Source organism: Maylandia zebra, linkage group LG20, assembly GCF_041146795.1.
Source record: "Maylandia zebra isolate NMK-2024a linkage group LG20, Mzebra_GT3a, whole genome shotgun sequence".
NCBI lineage: Eukaryota > Metazoa > Chordata > Actinopteri > Cichliformes > Cichlidae > Maylandia > Maylandia zebra.
In genome coordinates this window covers 13,923,841-13,936,890 of record NC_135186.1, presented here as the reverse complement: position 1 = coordinate 13,936,890, position 13,050 = coordinate 13,923,841, and the positions used below count along the sequence as shown (strand labels likewise).

General features: G+C 39.8%; 1 protein-coding gene across 2 annotated transcripts in view; it reads left to right on the top strand.

The window, feature by feature from the left end:
- Window positions 1–13,050, top strand: part of plxnb1a (plexin b1a) — an 82,585-nt gene that overhangs the window by 41,435 nt on the left and 28,100 nt on the right. The window contains exons 5-16 of one of the 2 annotated variants that reach the window (XM_004570004.3): window positions 725–907; window positions 4,848–4,976; window positions 6,857–6,957; window positions 7,090–7,222; window positions 7,395–7,551; window positions 7,892–8,000; window positions 8,528–8,636; window positions 9,002–9,697; window positions 11,022–11,120; window positions 11,299–11,421; window positions 11,778–11,871; window positions 12,008–12,177. In XM_004570004.3, coding sequence (XP_004570061.3) covers window positions 725–907; window positions 4,848–4,976; window positions 6,857–6,957; window positions 7,090–7,222; window positions 7,395–7,551; window positions 7,892–8,000; window positions 8,528–8,636; window positions 9,002–9,697; window positions 11,022–11,120; window positions 11,299–11,421; window positions 11,778–11,871; window positions 12,008–12,177 — 2,103 coding nt within the window. The remainder of the gene's footprint in view (window positions 1–724; window positions 908–4,847; window positions 4,977–6,856; window positions 6,958–7,089; window positions 7,223–7,394; window positions 7,552–7,891; window positions 8,001–8,527; window positions 8,637–9,001; window positions 9,698–11,021; window positions 11,121–11,298; window positions 11,422–11,777; window positions 11,872–12,007; window positions 12,178–13,050) is intronic. The other variant, XM_012924356.3, reaches the window with a different exon arrangement.

The window sequence follows — 13,050 nt, the reverse complement described above, 5'->3', positions numbered from 1 at the left end:
ATGGGATCGTTAGGGATCAATAAACCAAACTACCCCTGAATCATATGTGAAACTGCTTAATGAGCTCTGACAAGGAAGGACGAGTCTTCTTTTGAAAGCCACGGGCAGAAGAAAATAGAAAGGGAGAGAGGGGAAGAAACAGAGACGTGAAGAGAAAGCCTGTGGAATATAGTGCAAAAGAGGAGGAAATGAAAGTAAGGAAATAGATGAATGGGGAAGATAAAGTTGTATTAAATCATGAAGTTCCCCTCCTAGCAATGATGAAACGTTATCATTATTTTCTTAATAAACAAACTGAGCAAACTAAAAAAAGATCTCTCATTCTACCCACTCCTCCTCCTCCTCCTCCTCCAGGGCCAATTATCTAGAAGCAGAGCTTGGAGACTTAGTGGAAAAGCGGAATTTGGAGTGGTTGCTTTGCAAAGCCAAAGGAAAGGAGAGACCATGTCTCTGAATGAGTCTGCTTTAATCTATGGTGCAATCCTCTTACGATGTATTAAGAGGATTCAGAGGCTCTGAGGCAACAGTGGGAATATAAACTTATTTGCTCTAAAGCTTTAGATGTTTGGCATGACTTAAAACAACAAGGGAAAAATAATAGCTGTATTTGAAATGTGATATAAAAATTTAAATGTAGCTTGAAATTGTAGCAATAAAAGTCTCTGTTGTGTTTATTTGAAGATGAACCAGCAAGACAAACTCTCTATCCCGTCACATGTTTTAGAATACCCTGAAGGCATATCCCTGCGGCTCCGACCACACCCCAAGTCCAATGGCAAACAGGGAACCGCTGAAAGCTAAACCTGCATGGCACACCTCATCTGCCCGTCTCACCGCCGTGGCAGTCAGTGTCAGGGATGGACATAGCATCGCATTCCTGGGAGACTCCAAAGGGACCCTTCATAAGGTAGCTCAGACTTTTAGTTTTTGTTTCTGTGTGACCTTGGAGAGCCTCCCCTGGTGCGCAGAGTGGGAGGCAGGGAGAAACCCCTGACTCATGGAAATATTTCTACCAGTTTCTTATTAACCCGGTGGTCTAATTTTTCATTCATCGCGCTCACATAAGTGTCAGGGATTAACTGGATCTGTGTCCACGCAGGCCTGCCTTTGTGCTCTAACTTGTCTATGATTCACATCTCAGCAAAACACACCTTACACCACATAAAACACCCTGAAACACACAAATCCAATTTCAAAGATATTTAATCCAAGTCCACGCCAGTTCCCATATACTTCTACATCACTGTGTGACTCCGGCCTGGAAGATTCCTATCATTCCAGCATTCACAGTGTTCCAACAAACACAGGCTAGCATACCTTTGTGATCCCACGCTTAACGGGTTTGCTTTTTCTTCTGCACACTGCAACATGTTGGAGACAGGGTCTTATTTTGGGGGGGTTTTTGTTGGAAAGTTTCGTCCAGAGTAGATTTCTAACATCACTTAGACTTTTTATCAAAGTCTAAGTGATGTTTTCAGCTCTTCTGTACAAAACAAAACAAGAAAAGAGAACGCTTCTACCTTCTGAACAACATCTGCATAGATGTGATAGTTACATGAAGGGATCAAGATAAGAGGATTGTAGACACAACCTGTTTTGCTCTGTTTGTGTGTGTGTGTTCTTGTGTCAACTAGAGAGAGTGAGACACAGAGCCAGACTTAGTACTTTTAGGTAGCAGATCAAAGCTGCACTCAACGTAGTCATCTGAAAAAAGCTATTGTAACAGGATTAGCGTATCACAGCAGGACAAATTCCACAGCATCCAGATATGGGACTCCATTTGAGCGCGTGTTTGTGTTTCAGAGGAAAGAGGTTGACAACTGGTGACCCACTTTAAATGTAATACTGCAGTAATATGTTGATGGTCTGTAATTGGTGTAACTGACTTGATTTTTGTGGTTGTAGTCAGCAGGCTTTACCTGCGTTGCTTTGTTGGAATTAAAAGACCATTTCTGCATTTGCCTAACTGCGCATATTTGTTTTCACACCAAGGTTTCAATAAAACAATCGATACTGCTCTTACATTGGTACATTAACTGTGGAGCTAGAGCTGGAGGTTGTTTGGCTTACGCGAGCATTATGGATGGAAGCATAAAATGGAAAACATAACAACGACCATCTTACTGCTTCCTTGTTTAACTGGTACAAAAACCACACTGAACATGTAGGAACTCGAGTGCAGGAAGTACAGTACTTTTCATCCACGCAGGTTGTAATTATATTTATTCTGTTTATAAAATTTGCAACTTTGCAAATCTAATCTACGCCGTGCTATCGTGTTCTTTTTAGAGAGAAGAGGCTTTGTTGCGGCAATTCTTCCAAATAAGCCATATTTGTTCAGTTTTTTAATTATGCTGTTAAGAACTTCAACATTTACCTGTATAGTCTGAGATGAAGCTCTCTGGCTCCTTGCAGTTTGCCTGAGCAATGAACAATCTGACCTTGTCTGTAAAGGACCTTATGACCCTTCCCACATTGATGGGAGCAACAATTGCTTCTCTAAGATCATCGTCAATGTCTTTTCTCCTTAGCAGTGTGTTACCCACACACATAAATTCTTCAGACAGGCAAACTGCTGAAACCTCTGCTTTTATAGAGATGCTCACACTTGCTAATGATTCATTAATGTGCATTTGATTAGGTGCTACTTACCCTCTTATTTCCTACGGAAGGAGTAAAGGTGTGCTTAGGTTGTCAAACAACACTTTTTAAAAATAATAATACGTGTTGTTGTCCAAACAGATTGTCTAAGGAGCGTGTAAAAAAGGTCAATGGACTTGTATCAATTTCTTGAATAGATTTCACCTCTCACCTAAGGCTTCTTTGGGGTTGTTCATTTAATTTTAAGACTAGATTATTTGTTATTAAGTTATAGGTGTGTGAAGAGTGGGTACATTTTTTTTCATGACTGTAGATTCAGAATTCTTTAAATTCTGCTGACAGTTGGTGCTTAATTTGGCTTATAGTCTCTCCTTTCAGACAATTTATAAGGATTGTGTTGCTGAATGAGTAAATAACAGTCTCAGGGTATGAAAACTTGTCGCAGAATTAGGAAAGGACTCACTGTACAAACTATCTTATGAAGACGATGGGCTAGTGGATGTATAATTCTGAATGAATAATGACATTTTTAATCAAATCAAATCAAATCACTTTTTATTGTCACATCACATGTGCAGGCACACTGGCACAGCACATGCGAGTGAAATTCTTGTGTGCGAGCCCCACAAGCAACAGAGATGTGCAAACACAACAACACAAACGAGCAAAATACAAGAATGGCCAACCTGAAACTAATAAATATATGTACAATATATAATAGTGTATGCATTTCTGGATGTGTATACTAAATATTTTCCTACGTGTGTGTGTGTGTGTGTGTGTGTGTGTATACACATTTTTACAAATTAAATAGTAAAAAAATAAAATAAAATAATAATAATAATAATAATAATAATAATAAAATATATAAAATATACAGAGTTGAATATGTGCAAAAGTGCAAAATAAGAAACAGTGTCTGTGATTTCTTTGCTGGCTTGGTTTTTAGAGCCACAAGTGAACATATTTTTGAGGGCTGACTACAGCTGTCTACTGCAATAGACAGACACAGACACCTATTAATTGGTGCTAAAAGACTAGAATTTCACTAAAGTGGAGCCAAAGCATCTTGGAAAGGTTGCATCACACAGAGGGCCGTGATATTTGTCAGATAATTCCATTAATAACGATCCACCACAAACACGGTCAAAAGGTCCAGTTCAGTGAACGAAATAGCTGAGATAAGTGAGTCCCATCAGACAGGTGTTGGCTACACAGCCCTAATTTTAAGTATTAACAAATGGGTGAGTGATTACGAAAAAACATCTCCCTTATTGGTGTCAGAAGGGGGAAAATTAGGTATAGACACTTTAAAGATGGATGTTGGATATTTTGACATGGAGCTCTTTGGAGATTGACTTGCTTTCAGAGACAGCCTTCAGTGCGCATTAGATGCTGCTCTGGGCAATTAAGTATTGGCTTTGTTTTTCAGGCCTGATGATTGCCACTTAATACCTTAAAGAAGCATTAGCGTGGTGGAGATACAAGTCACCTGGACGTCTTGATGGTTAACTTCCTTGTTTTGAATGAGCAAGTGGAAGAGCAGTGGTGTTCCTGAATTGGTTTATGTCAGAAGTTTCAAAATAAAAGTCAAAACGGGATGGTGTTGGTCGCTATCCTGGAAGTGGGTTTTTTTAATCCCAGCAATAGTAAAATGACAAATAATGGAGGAACATTGATTTACTGTTAAGGAGCAGTAGGCTAGAGTCAGGTTGTTGCTCATAGCTAGCTGTTTCCAGGAGATGGCCTGCCATTTTCAGCTTAAAAAAAGTTTCTATGATGGACACATCTCTTTAATGTTCCAAAGTCACAGAGCATTACAAAGCAGCTTCCCATGCCATTATGTGTTGAGTGCATCCTCTTAATGGGATAACTGATTCTCCATTCTGTCCACAGTGATCTCATTAACATGAAGTAACATGAGAGTTTGAATGCCTGGGAATTGCTTAAGCCAGAGGTGTCTTCCTGTACTTCATATTAGATTTGACTGTGTGATAATCACATTCATGCCCACTTCTACTGCGCTCCTTTGCAAGTCTGATTTGATTTGTGTTTGAGTTGTACGCTGAAGAAGGTATTCGTTTGTCTTTTATTTTTTTGCCTGTCTCAGTTTAGTCCTGCAGTGAGGGGAATAGATCACGCTCATCCTTTCTGTCCTGGAAATTCAAATTGAGTTGGACTGATATTTGCTACGTCATGTATACCACGAATTCTATGTCTTGTGCTTTTCTGCTATAAACGTCCAGGTTTATCTTGGCCGAGATGGCACTGTGGAGGTATACGAGAACACAACGATCCACCCCAACTCTCCCATTAACAGTGACCTTTTGTTGGATCAGAATGGAGGACATATCTACATCATGACCAAAACCACGGTAAGTTTACAATGAATTATAAACACTTTAGGATAGTTTTAGGTTTCCCATATTTTAAGTCCAAATATTCAACAGCTGCAGGGTTTGTTTTTTTGTTTTTTTTTTGACTGAGTATCCCCATTCAACCACTCAACCAGATGTCTCCATACACAAGACTGAACATGGATTGTAATCCATCGTCAACACTATTTATTGTTTGTCAGAGTTTTTCAGGCTTTGCGTCTTCCTCAAGCTGTTTCTCTCTCACTAATAAAAGAGGATAACAGAATATAAGCCAAAGAGTAAAAGAAAACACTGAGGCCAGCTGGCTGTTGAGGTCAAAAGTCACTAACCCCACTGTGAGTTGTACAACAGTCTGCAGGAGGTGTAAAGTCGCTTTTAACAATGGTATTGATCAGAGAAAGTGGCCTCCATTGTGTTGGCACACTCCCTACAGAGTGTGTGTGGGTAGCTATAGATGCTGATAAATGGACTTGGGGAAACTGCAAGTCTATACACAAAATTGATTGTGTCAGTCCGACACCACGGAGCACCTGAATGTAGCGCAGCAGAAGTTACATTTAGCATACACATGTGAGGCAGTTCCAGTTTCCTCATATACATTGCATTTGTCAAGAGACTGCTGGTATATTTGCATGCGAAAAGTGAAGTTCAGTTTATGGTAGTTAGAAAAAAAATTATGTGGTTAACCAATGCCAACAATAAAAGGGATAAAAGACAATATGTAAATAAGAGAGCTCCTACTTCCTAAAGTTTCTTTTTCATAGTAATGTGTGACAAAGATAGCATTAGCATTCCTAAATCCAAGCTTCTTTTTCTGCATTAAGTTAAAAAAGTACATAAATAAAAACACACAGTACAGCATCAGCCTTGCGTCAATAAATAGTATTACTTTTTGTTACCTATCTTTAGTGCTTGAATTTCTAGTTAGATTAAGTTTAGCTGTATTATTGTAGGGTCATTAACTTACAATATAAAGTGCTTTGAGGCAGCTGTTGTTGTGATTTGTTGCTATATAAATAAAACTGAAAGTGGATTGAACTCAATTAAATGTCCAGTAGATGTTTGTAGGCGAGCAGCCAGTGTAAATATTTGTTAGCTAGTCAGCCGAGCTAGCTACTGACTCATATTGGTCTGGCTTGAAGAAACAGGACACACAAAGGGCCATAACACTGTTATTATAGTTACTGAGACAAACATAGTTAAATGTGAAGCTAAGATTAGAGAGCTAGAGATTAAATATCTCGCTTCGTACGTGTCGGTGAGTATGGCAGATTTATTTTGTAATGAGCAACTTAGCCATCTTTAGTAGTCTGATGTGAATAAAAAGGAAATATAAACACAATAAAACTGTCATTACAAGCTGAAACAAATATTGAGTATAACATTCAAACTAGCTAGCTAAAGATTACATGTATAGCTAACTAAATATTTAAGAATTGTTTTTATGTCATTTTGCCATAATTTGTCTTTATTTCCATTTTCACTAAAGCAAAGCAATTATCACATTAAAAACCAAAGACAACCTCTTCAGTATTTGCCACAGTAATGCAATAAACCAATTATCAAGTCCAAGTTATTACATTGTGGTTGCCAGTTTGATGAGTTCCCAGGGACTCTGATGCAAGTTAAAATCTTTGTAAAGCCATATGCCTATAAAAAGCATTCACATTTTACCACAAGATTATTGACTTACTCATGATTATCCATGTTCACATATGAACAATTTTTGCTTTATTTGAAGCTGAAGATTTTATATATAAAAAAAGATTGGTTCACTTTAAAGACTTCATAGGATTCATAGGACATTAGTGCCATTGTTATCTACTTTAATCACCTCACTAGTTTAGCCTTACTTCTTCTTTCTTTCTTCATTTCAGGTAGAGAAACGTCCAGTGGCAGAATGTGGGGATCACTTAGACTGTCAGTCCTGTCTGTCTGCCAGAGACCCCTATTGTGGCTGGTGTGTCCTGGAGGGACGGTAAGAAATGTATTATTATTATTATCATATTAATTTTCCTTTAAGATATAGGGAGATGTAAATGCATCTTTACTGTGGCCATGATTCTCTTTTCTGATCTTATTCGATTTTCTTACATGTAACATTATTCAGCTGTGGTCAGCGGTGGGAGTGCCAGCGAGGATCTGAGCAGGGTCACTGGTTGTGGAGTTTCAACCAGACACAGCAGTGTCTCAGTATCCAACACCTCAGCCTCTACAATATCAGCCGTGGAGAGGAAACTGATGTAATACAGGGGGAAAGGGGCAGCAGATCGAAGCACAAGATTACGTTGTTGTTTCCAGTTCTTGAATTAAACCCTCAGTGGGTAGAGTTAAAAAGTAACCATTTACTTTAATGAAATGCCCTCTTTGTCTCTTTTCCTCCTTTCTTTCTTCATACTGTCCTTTCCTATGTAGATTACAGTGTCAGTAGAAGGCCTACCCAGTCTAAAACAAGGCGAGGCCTATTCTTGCTTCTTCCAGTATACAGAAACACCGGCTTTGCTCACTACTGCTGGTGTGATATGTTCCACCCCTGATGCCAGCAGTCTGCCCCCTATTAGCCATGGAGATGGTGGGTGTTGCATCCACTCATGTAACTGTTGTAAATAGTGGCTGGAGTGTTTTTGGACTGATTCACAACTTGCATGTATTTGTTTCTAAGTGGCAATGTGAAAGCTACTTCCTTCTAAAGTGCAAACAATAGCTAGTGTCAGATGACAAAGATACATGACATATATTCAGGTTTTACTTACTATTCTCTTTGTAAAAGCAAAGTTGAGGCTGCCCTCAAATAGTGTCCTCCAGTCGCTCACTGAGAATTTCAAAGAATTTGTATGTAGTTACTCCGTGCACATTTTTGATTTATTGATCAGTCAACTTGAAGCTAACGTGTCCTGGCTTACTTGTTGCAGAGTTTGTAATGGTTACCTTATCGCTGCGCTTCATAAATGTCACGGTAGCAGAGACAGAATTCACCTTCTACAACTGCAGCTTGGTGCAGCAGCTGTCTGGACGCAGGCCGTGAGTACCTCTCTAACCAAGACACATGCGTACACACACTCACATTATTAAATCTAATTTGGCGAAATGCATTAGATGCTAGTAAGGTGTTTTCAGCTTGTTACTGCAGTAAGAATGCCTGTTTGCACATTAGGTGTCTGAGTCTCAATTGTTAGCACTTTGGCTTAATTAACCCTGTTGTGGATACGGACATGGACAACTGGACACACTATGGCTAAGTAGCTATTCCTGGTATACTTCTTTGAAGTCCACCACCTGGGCCACTTGTTTAGTTGGTGCATTGTAACAGAAATTTTTCAGTGAAGTCTGCACGGTCACAGAAATAGCCCTAACCCGATATTTCCATAGGAATTGCTTGGAAAAATTCATAATAATTTTTATATGTTTCAGTTACAATGATTATTTTCTTTGTTTGTATAGTAAGTGTAATGTAGCGTTGGGTTGTGTGAAAGAGTCTGATTGTTGTCATAACAGCCCTTTCAGAGATTGCGATCATGTTTTTTTAACATTGCTGTGTTCTCTCCCAGATGCCAAGGGTGTATCAGCAGTCGTTGGGGGTGTAACTGGTGTATCCACCAGCATGTCTGCACACATAAACATGTCTGCACCGAAGGAGTGACTATCTACAACCAAAATGTGAGTCTGCACGACACAGAGAGGGCTTTTAACTGTGCTGTGCATATAGATTCTATAAGGGGAAACGGATAGCCTAAGAGTGTTGTTTGTTTTATGAGCATTTATCATACTGCTTTTCGCACCACACATACCAATTTTTGCATGCATTTTCTGTTGTTTGTTGTAGTTCTGTTTATTTTTTTATTTACTGTCCCTGTTCTATTTTTTGGTTTACCATGAATGTTTTTATGTTACTCATAAGTTACTCCTTAATGTTTTTTTGCTTTCACCTTCTGTTTTATCCTAATTTGTCTTCCCCATGCTTCTTTTCCCTTCCCCTCCCCCTCCCCCCTTTGCTTATTCACTTGTGTTTCCTCATCGTCAAGTTCAAACCTCCAACCCCCACCACACCAACACCCAGCAGAAAACTGACCCCTCCACCTCCTACTGTCCCGACTGCTACAACAACAACTACTGCAACAACACAGCCACCACCCACAAAGACATCTGCTCCCACCACTACAGCTGTCCCCACCACTACAATCAAAGTAATGCCACCAACAACCCCCAATGCTGAATCCATCACACCTATTGGCCTCCCTACAACTTCTCCCTTTGTCAGGACCTCTACGGAGCACACTGAGGTCACCACCATTGGCTTCTTCGATGTGGGAAGAACAACAAAGGGTACTGATGAACCTACCAGAGGTTTTTCAAAGGATCAGCTCACTGATAGCTTAAATATCACACAAAGACACACAGTCACTCCATTACCCAGCAGCACTAGTCACCAAACAGACTCTCATTCTTTTGAACCATCTGGTGGATCTTCCTCTGAAATGAGCATGAGCGCTTCCAGCGAAGTAACCCTTTTATCAGACCCAAGAGATTCCAAAACTCAAGAGAATGACTCACCACTGTGGCTGAACAGGTCGACGAACCCAGAGAGTGAGGTGGTCTCAACAAGTTCATCTGTCATTCCGACATTTGTATTGACACAATCACCTGAAACAGATATTGACCTCAGCTTTGATTCTGGAGAGAACTCCCAATCTGATTCTACAATTGACTCTTATTTTCTGGTGAGTGCCAAAGCCAGAAAAAGAACTACTGTCACAAGTCACCAAGAGGAACCACTTAAACCCCCTAAATATACATTTAGGGGAATAGGCTTATTTGTCTCCTGTTGACAGGTAAAAAAAATCAGTGCCATGCACTGTGAAGCTACATGTATCTGGCAGTTTGCTTAGCTGAACAGACAGCTTAAGTTGCTCGTACTCACTGATTTCTGTCTATTAAAGCCTCAATATTAGCATTTTTACTACCAAAAGGAGATTTTGAAGAAAGAGCTGTCAGCCAACTGTAGCTAGCTTGGTTAGAAAGGTGTGTGTGTGTGTGTGTGTGTGTGTGTGTGTGTGTGTGTGTAAATAAATAAATACAAAAAACAAAAAACTCAAATTGCATCTACAAAAAATACCCTTTAATAAGGCTAGGTAAGCAAATAGTTCTTATATAGTGCTTTTCTACTCTATCTTGAGTACGCAACTTGTGCATTCACCCATTCGCACAAGCACTTTTTTCTAAGTTCTTCCTAACAGACTAGGATCGAACTACCAACCTTCCAGTTAGTAGGTGACCTGCTCTACCGCCTGAGCTACAGCCACCCCAAGTTTAGGTTTAAAGCTTTACTCTAGGTGGTTTGCAAAAGGTGCCAAACCAGCAATGACTGACATTACTGGAATTTTTTTGAGGTTCAGTGGATTGTCTATCATCATATCATAGCTGTTAACTTGTTGAGCACTAGCATGATATTACAGTGCTACAAGCTAAGCGTCCGTCCCTGTGCTTTACTCATACATCTTATGCTACATTGTGGGACATGTCTTTGTGTTGGTTATCGTCTTTTTGTTTCTCTTAGTTTTATATTTTGTTTGCATTTTTTCTAGGACAGCAACGTTTTTTATGGGATTTACTTTTCTTTGACAGCTTGTATTTCAAAGATGAACAGAAGAATTCTTATCCATAATATACATCATTATCTATAGTAAGGGCACCATCTTATTTTTTAAATGGACAGTTTAGTGGGGTTGTTCTTAGTTTGGTGGATGGAAGTAGAATGTGGCTTGTCCCAAACTACCTTTTACCCATTGCCTATATCAAATTTGTCCAAATCAGAGTAAAAATATGAACTTTAAAAAATAAACAAACAAACAAAAATGTCCAGAGCTGGAGAATTAATTAGGATTTTATTAACCCTGAAGATTTTAGTTCTTATAGATGTTCAGTGAAAGAAAAAAGAAATGAGCAGGTGCCTGCGTAACATTAAACGTTGAGGGCAGGATGCATGTGCAGGTCTATAAATGGCTATATTGTCTGTATGTGTAAATGATTTTGCCGTGTCCTCAGGAATGCCCGTGTGTCGAGAAAGTTCAGGATTCTCCTCTTCTCCCTGTCAATGTTGAGCGGAAGATCACTCTGGTGGGACAATACCTAAACCTGTTTCAGGTTTGTCTCATCCTTAAATCTCAACATATATTCTCTGTTACATATTTTAAAATTGAGATTTGTTTCACTTTGTCAGTCAAAAACACTTTTAGAAACTCTTTTGTGTTGATACCAGGACACATAAGTTAATAATGTGTTTATTTTGGAATGTATTTGTGGGTCCACTCTGTACATTCAGGATGAAGATTTAAACTACGAGTGTGTACTGGACATTGAGAATAAGTCAGTGGTAGTGGATGCCTCAGTGCAGCCGGATACTGCAAAGCCATCAGTCTTCTTTATCACCTGCCAACCGCATCAGGTCAGATTACTGCAAGTCTGAAAGACTGATAACTACTCTGATTGTCTGTCTCAGTGTAACTGAGTAAACGTCCTGTGTGTGTTTGTACACCAGTTTCAATAAAAAGCTGCCTTTAAATGATGATTTATAAATACTTATTTATTAATGATAACCTGTTTAGCACAGCCAACATTACAACTAGTCCTATGTTACACCAATAAACGAGGGACATGTGCTGAACGAAGCCTGTTTTTGCATCAGTGAGCTTCATTAGCTCTCAACCAGATAACTGGACGTACGCTGTAACAGCTGTACACATGGTTTGCATCACACGACCTTGTACACATTATTCTTTTTGACTGCTCGTCTTGTTTCAGTATGTGTACTCGGTCTCGCTGGAGGAGTACCCAACCACAATCAATGTGAGGAGAAAAAACAACTTCCTCATTGACAGCGCTGAGGATCTGTATGGTGGGTTTGCATAGCTGTGCATAGTTGCACTATAGACAACTGTTGTTTAGAGTACAATAGTTTTGTGTATAGTGCATTCATTTCATATTTACTACTATAGTGCTCTCTGTTTACTTTATACCCTCTCTTGCTTCAGTGACTCTGTTCAATTGTTCGGTGGGGCGGTCAGACTGCAGCCGGTGTCGCACAGCTGACCCCAAGTATGGCTGCGTTTGGTGTGGTGGGGCCAGCAGTTCTCACTGTGTGTACCAAGACTCCTGCACCGATGAGATCAAGCACACCTGCCCAGCACCAGTCATCCACTTTGTAAGATATTTCTACCTTCTTTCCAACACTTTACTCACTTTCATTAAGTAGGGCTGAAAGGAAAACCAAAAAGTTTTTCGTCACACATGGGGCATTGTTAACTCTCATTTAACATAAAACTAACATAACTGACAATGTAAATTCATTGTTTTCTACTTATCTGAAGCTGGATTGTGATGGCAGCAGGCTAACCAGGCTTCCAGCCACACTTTCCAGTTCTTCCTGGGGGATCTTAGAATGAACTGTTCTATGGACACAGTTCTAGAGTTGGATGTCTCGAGACCACTTTTACGTGGTCTTGGTCTTGTCTTGGTCTCGACGGACTTTGGTCTTGGTCTTGTCTTTGTCTCGCTGTCTTGGTCTTGCTTTCTCAGATCGACATAGTGTTCGGAGATTTGGAGTCAACCATCGGCGGAGCGCGGGGGGGTGGCTTACTGGGCTTAAGCCTGGGTCATTTTTTCAGAAGCCCGGAGTCTTTTGGAGTGTAATTTGTTTCATAGTTAGATGCCTTATTGACAACTGTATAAAACAAAAACTACACACAATATTCAAAACAAATAGTGCACAGTCATAAATTCCCCCTAATTTTGGTATGATCTGAGCTCAGGCACTAGGTGACTGAGCACAGCACTTGCGCATGCATGTGAGCGAGGGGGGAGAAGCTGCTGCCTGCGAGTTTGCTGCAGACAGAGGAGAGCTTAAATTTGACCAGGTACCAAAGCAAATCATTCGTACTTTACAAATAATGTAAATATGACTGTGTATCACAAAAGAGTAACCACTGAATAAGCACTTAACAGCTTAGAAAAAGTGATTGGATGAATGAATTAGTTATATAAAGAGCTTTGAGTGCTCGGGTAGAGTAGAAAAGCG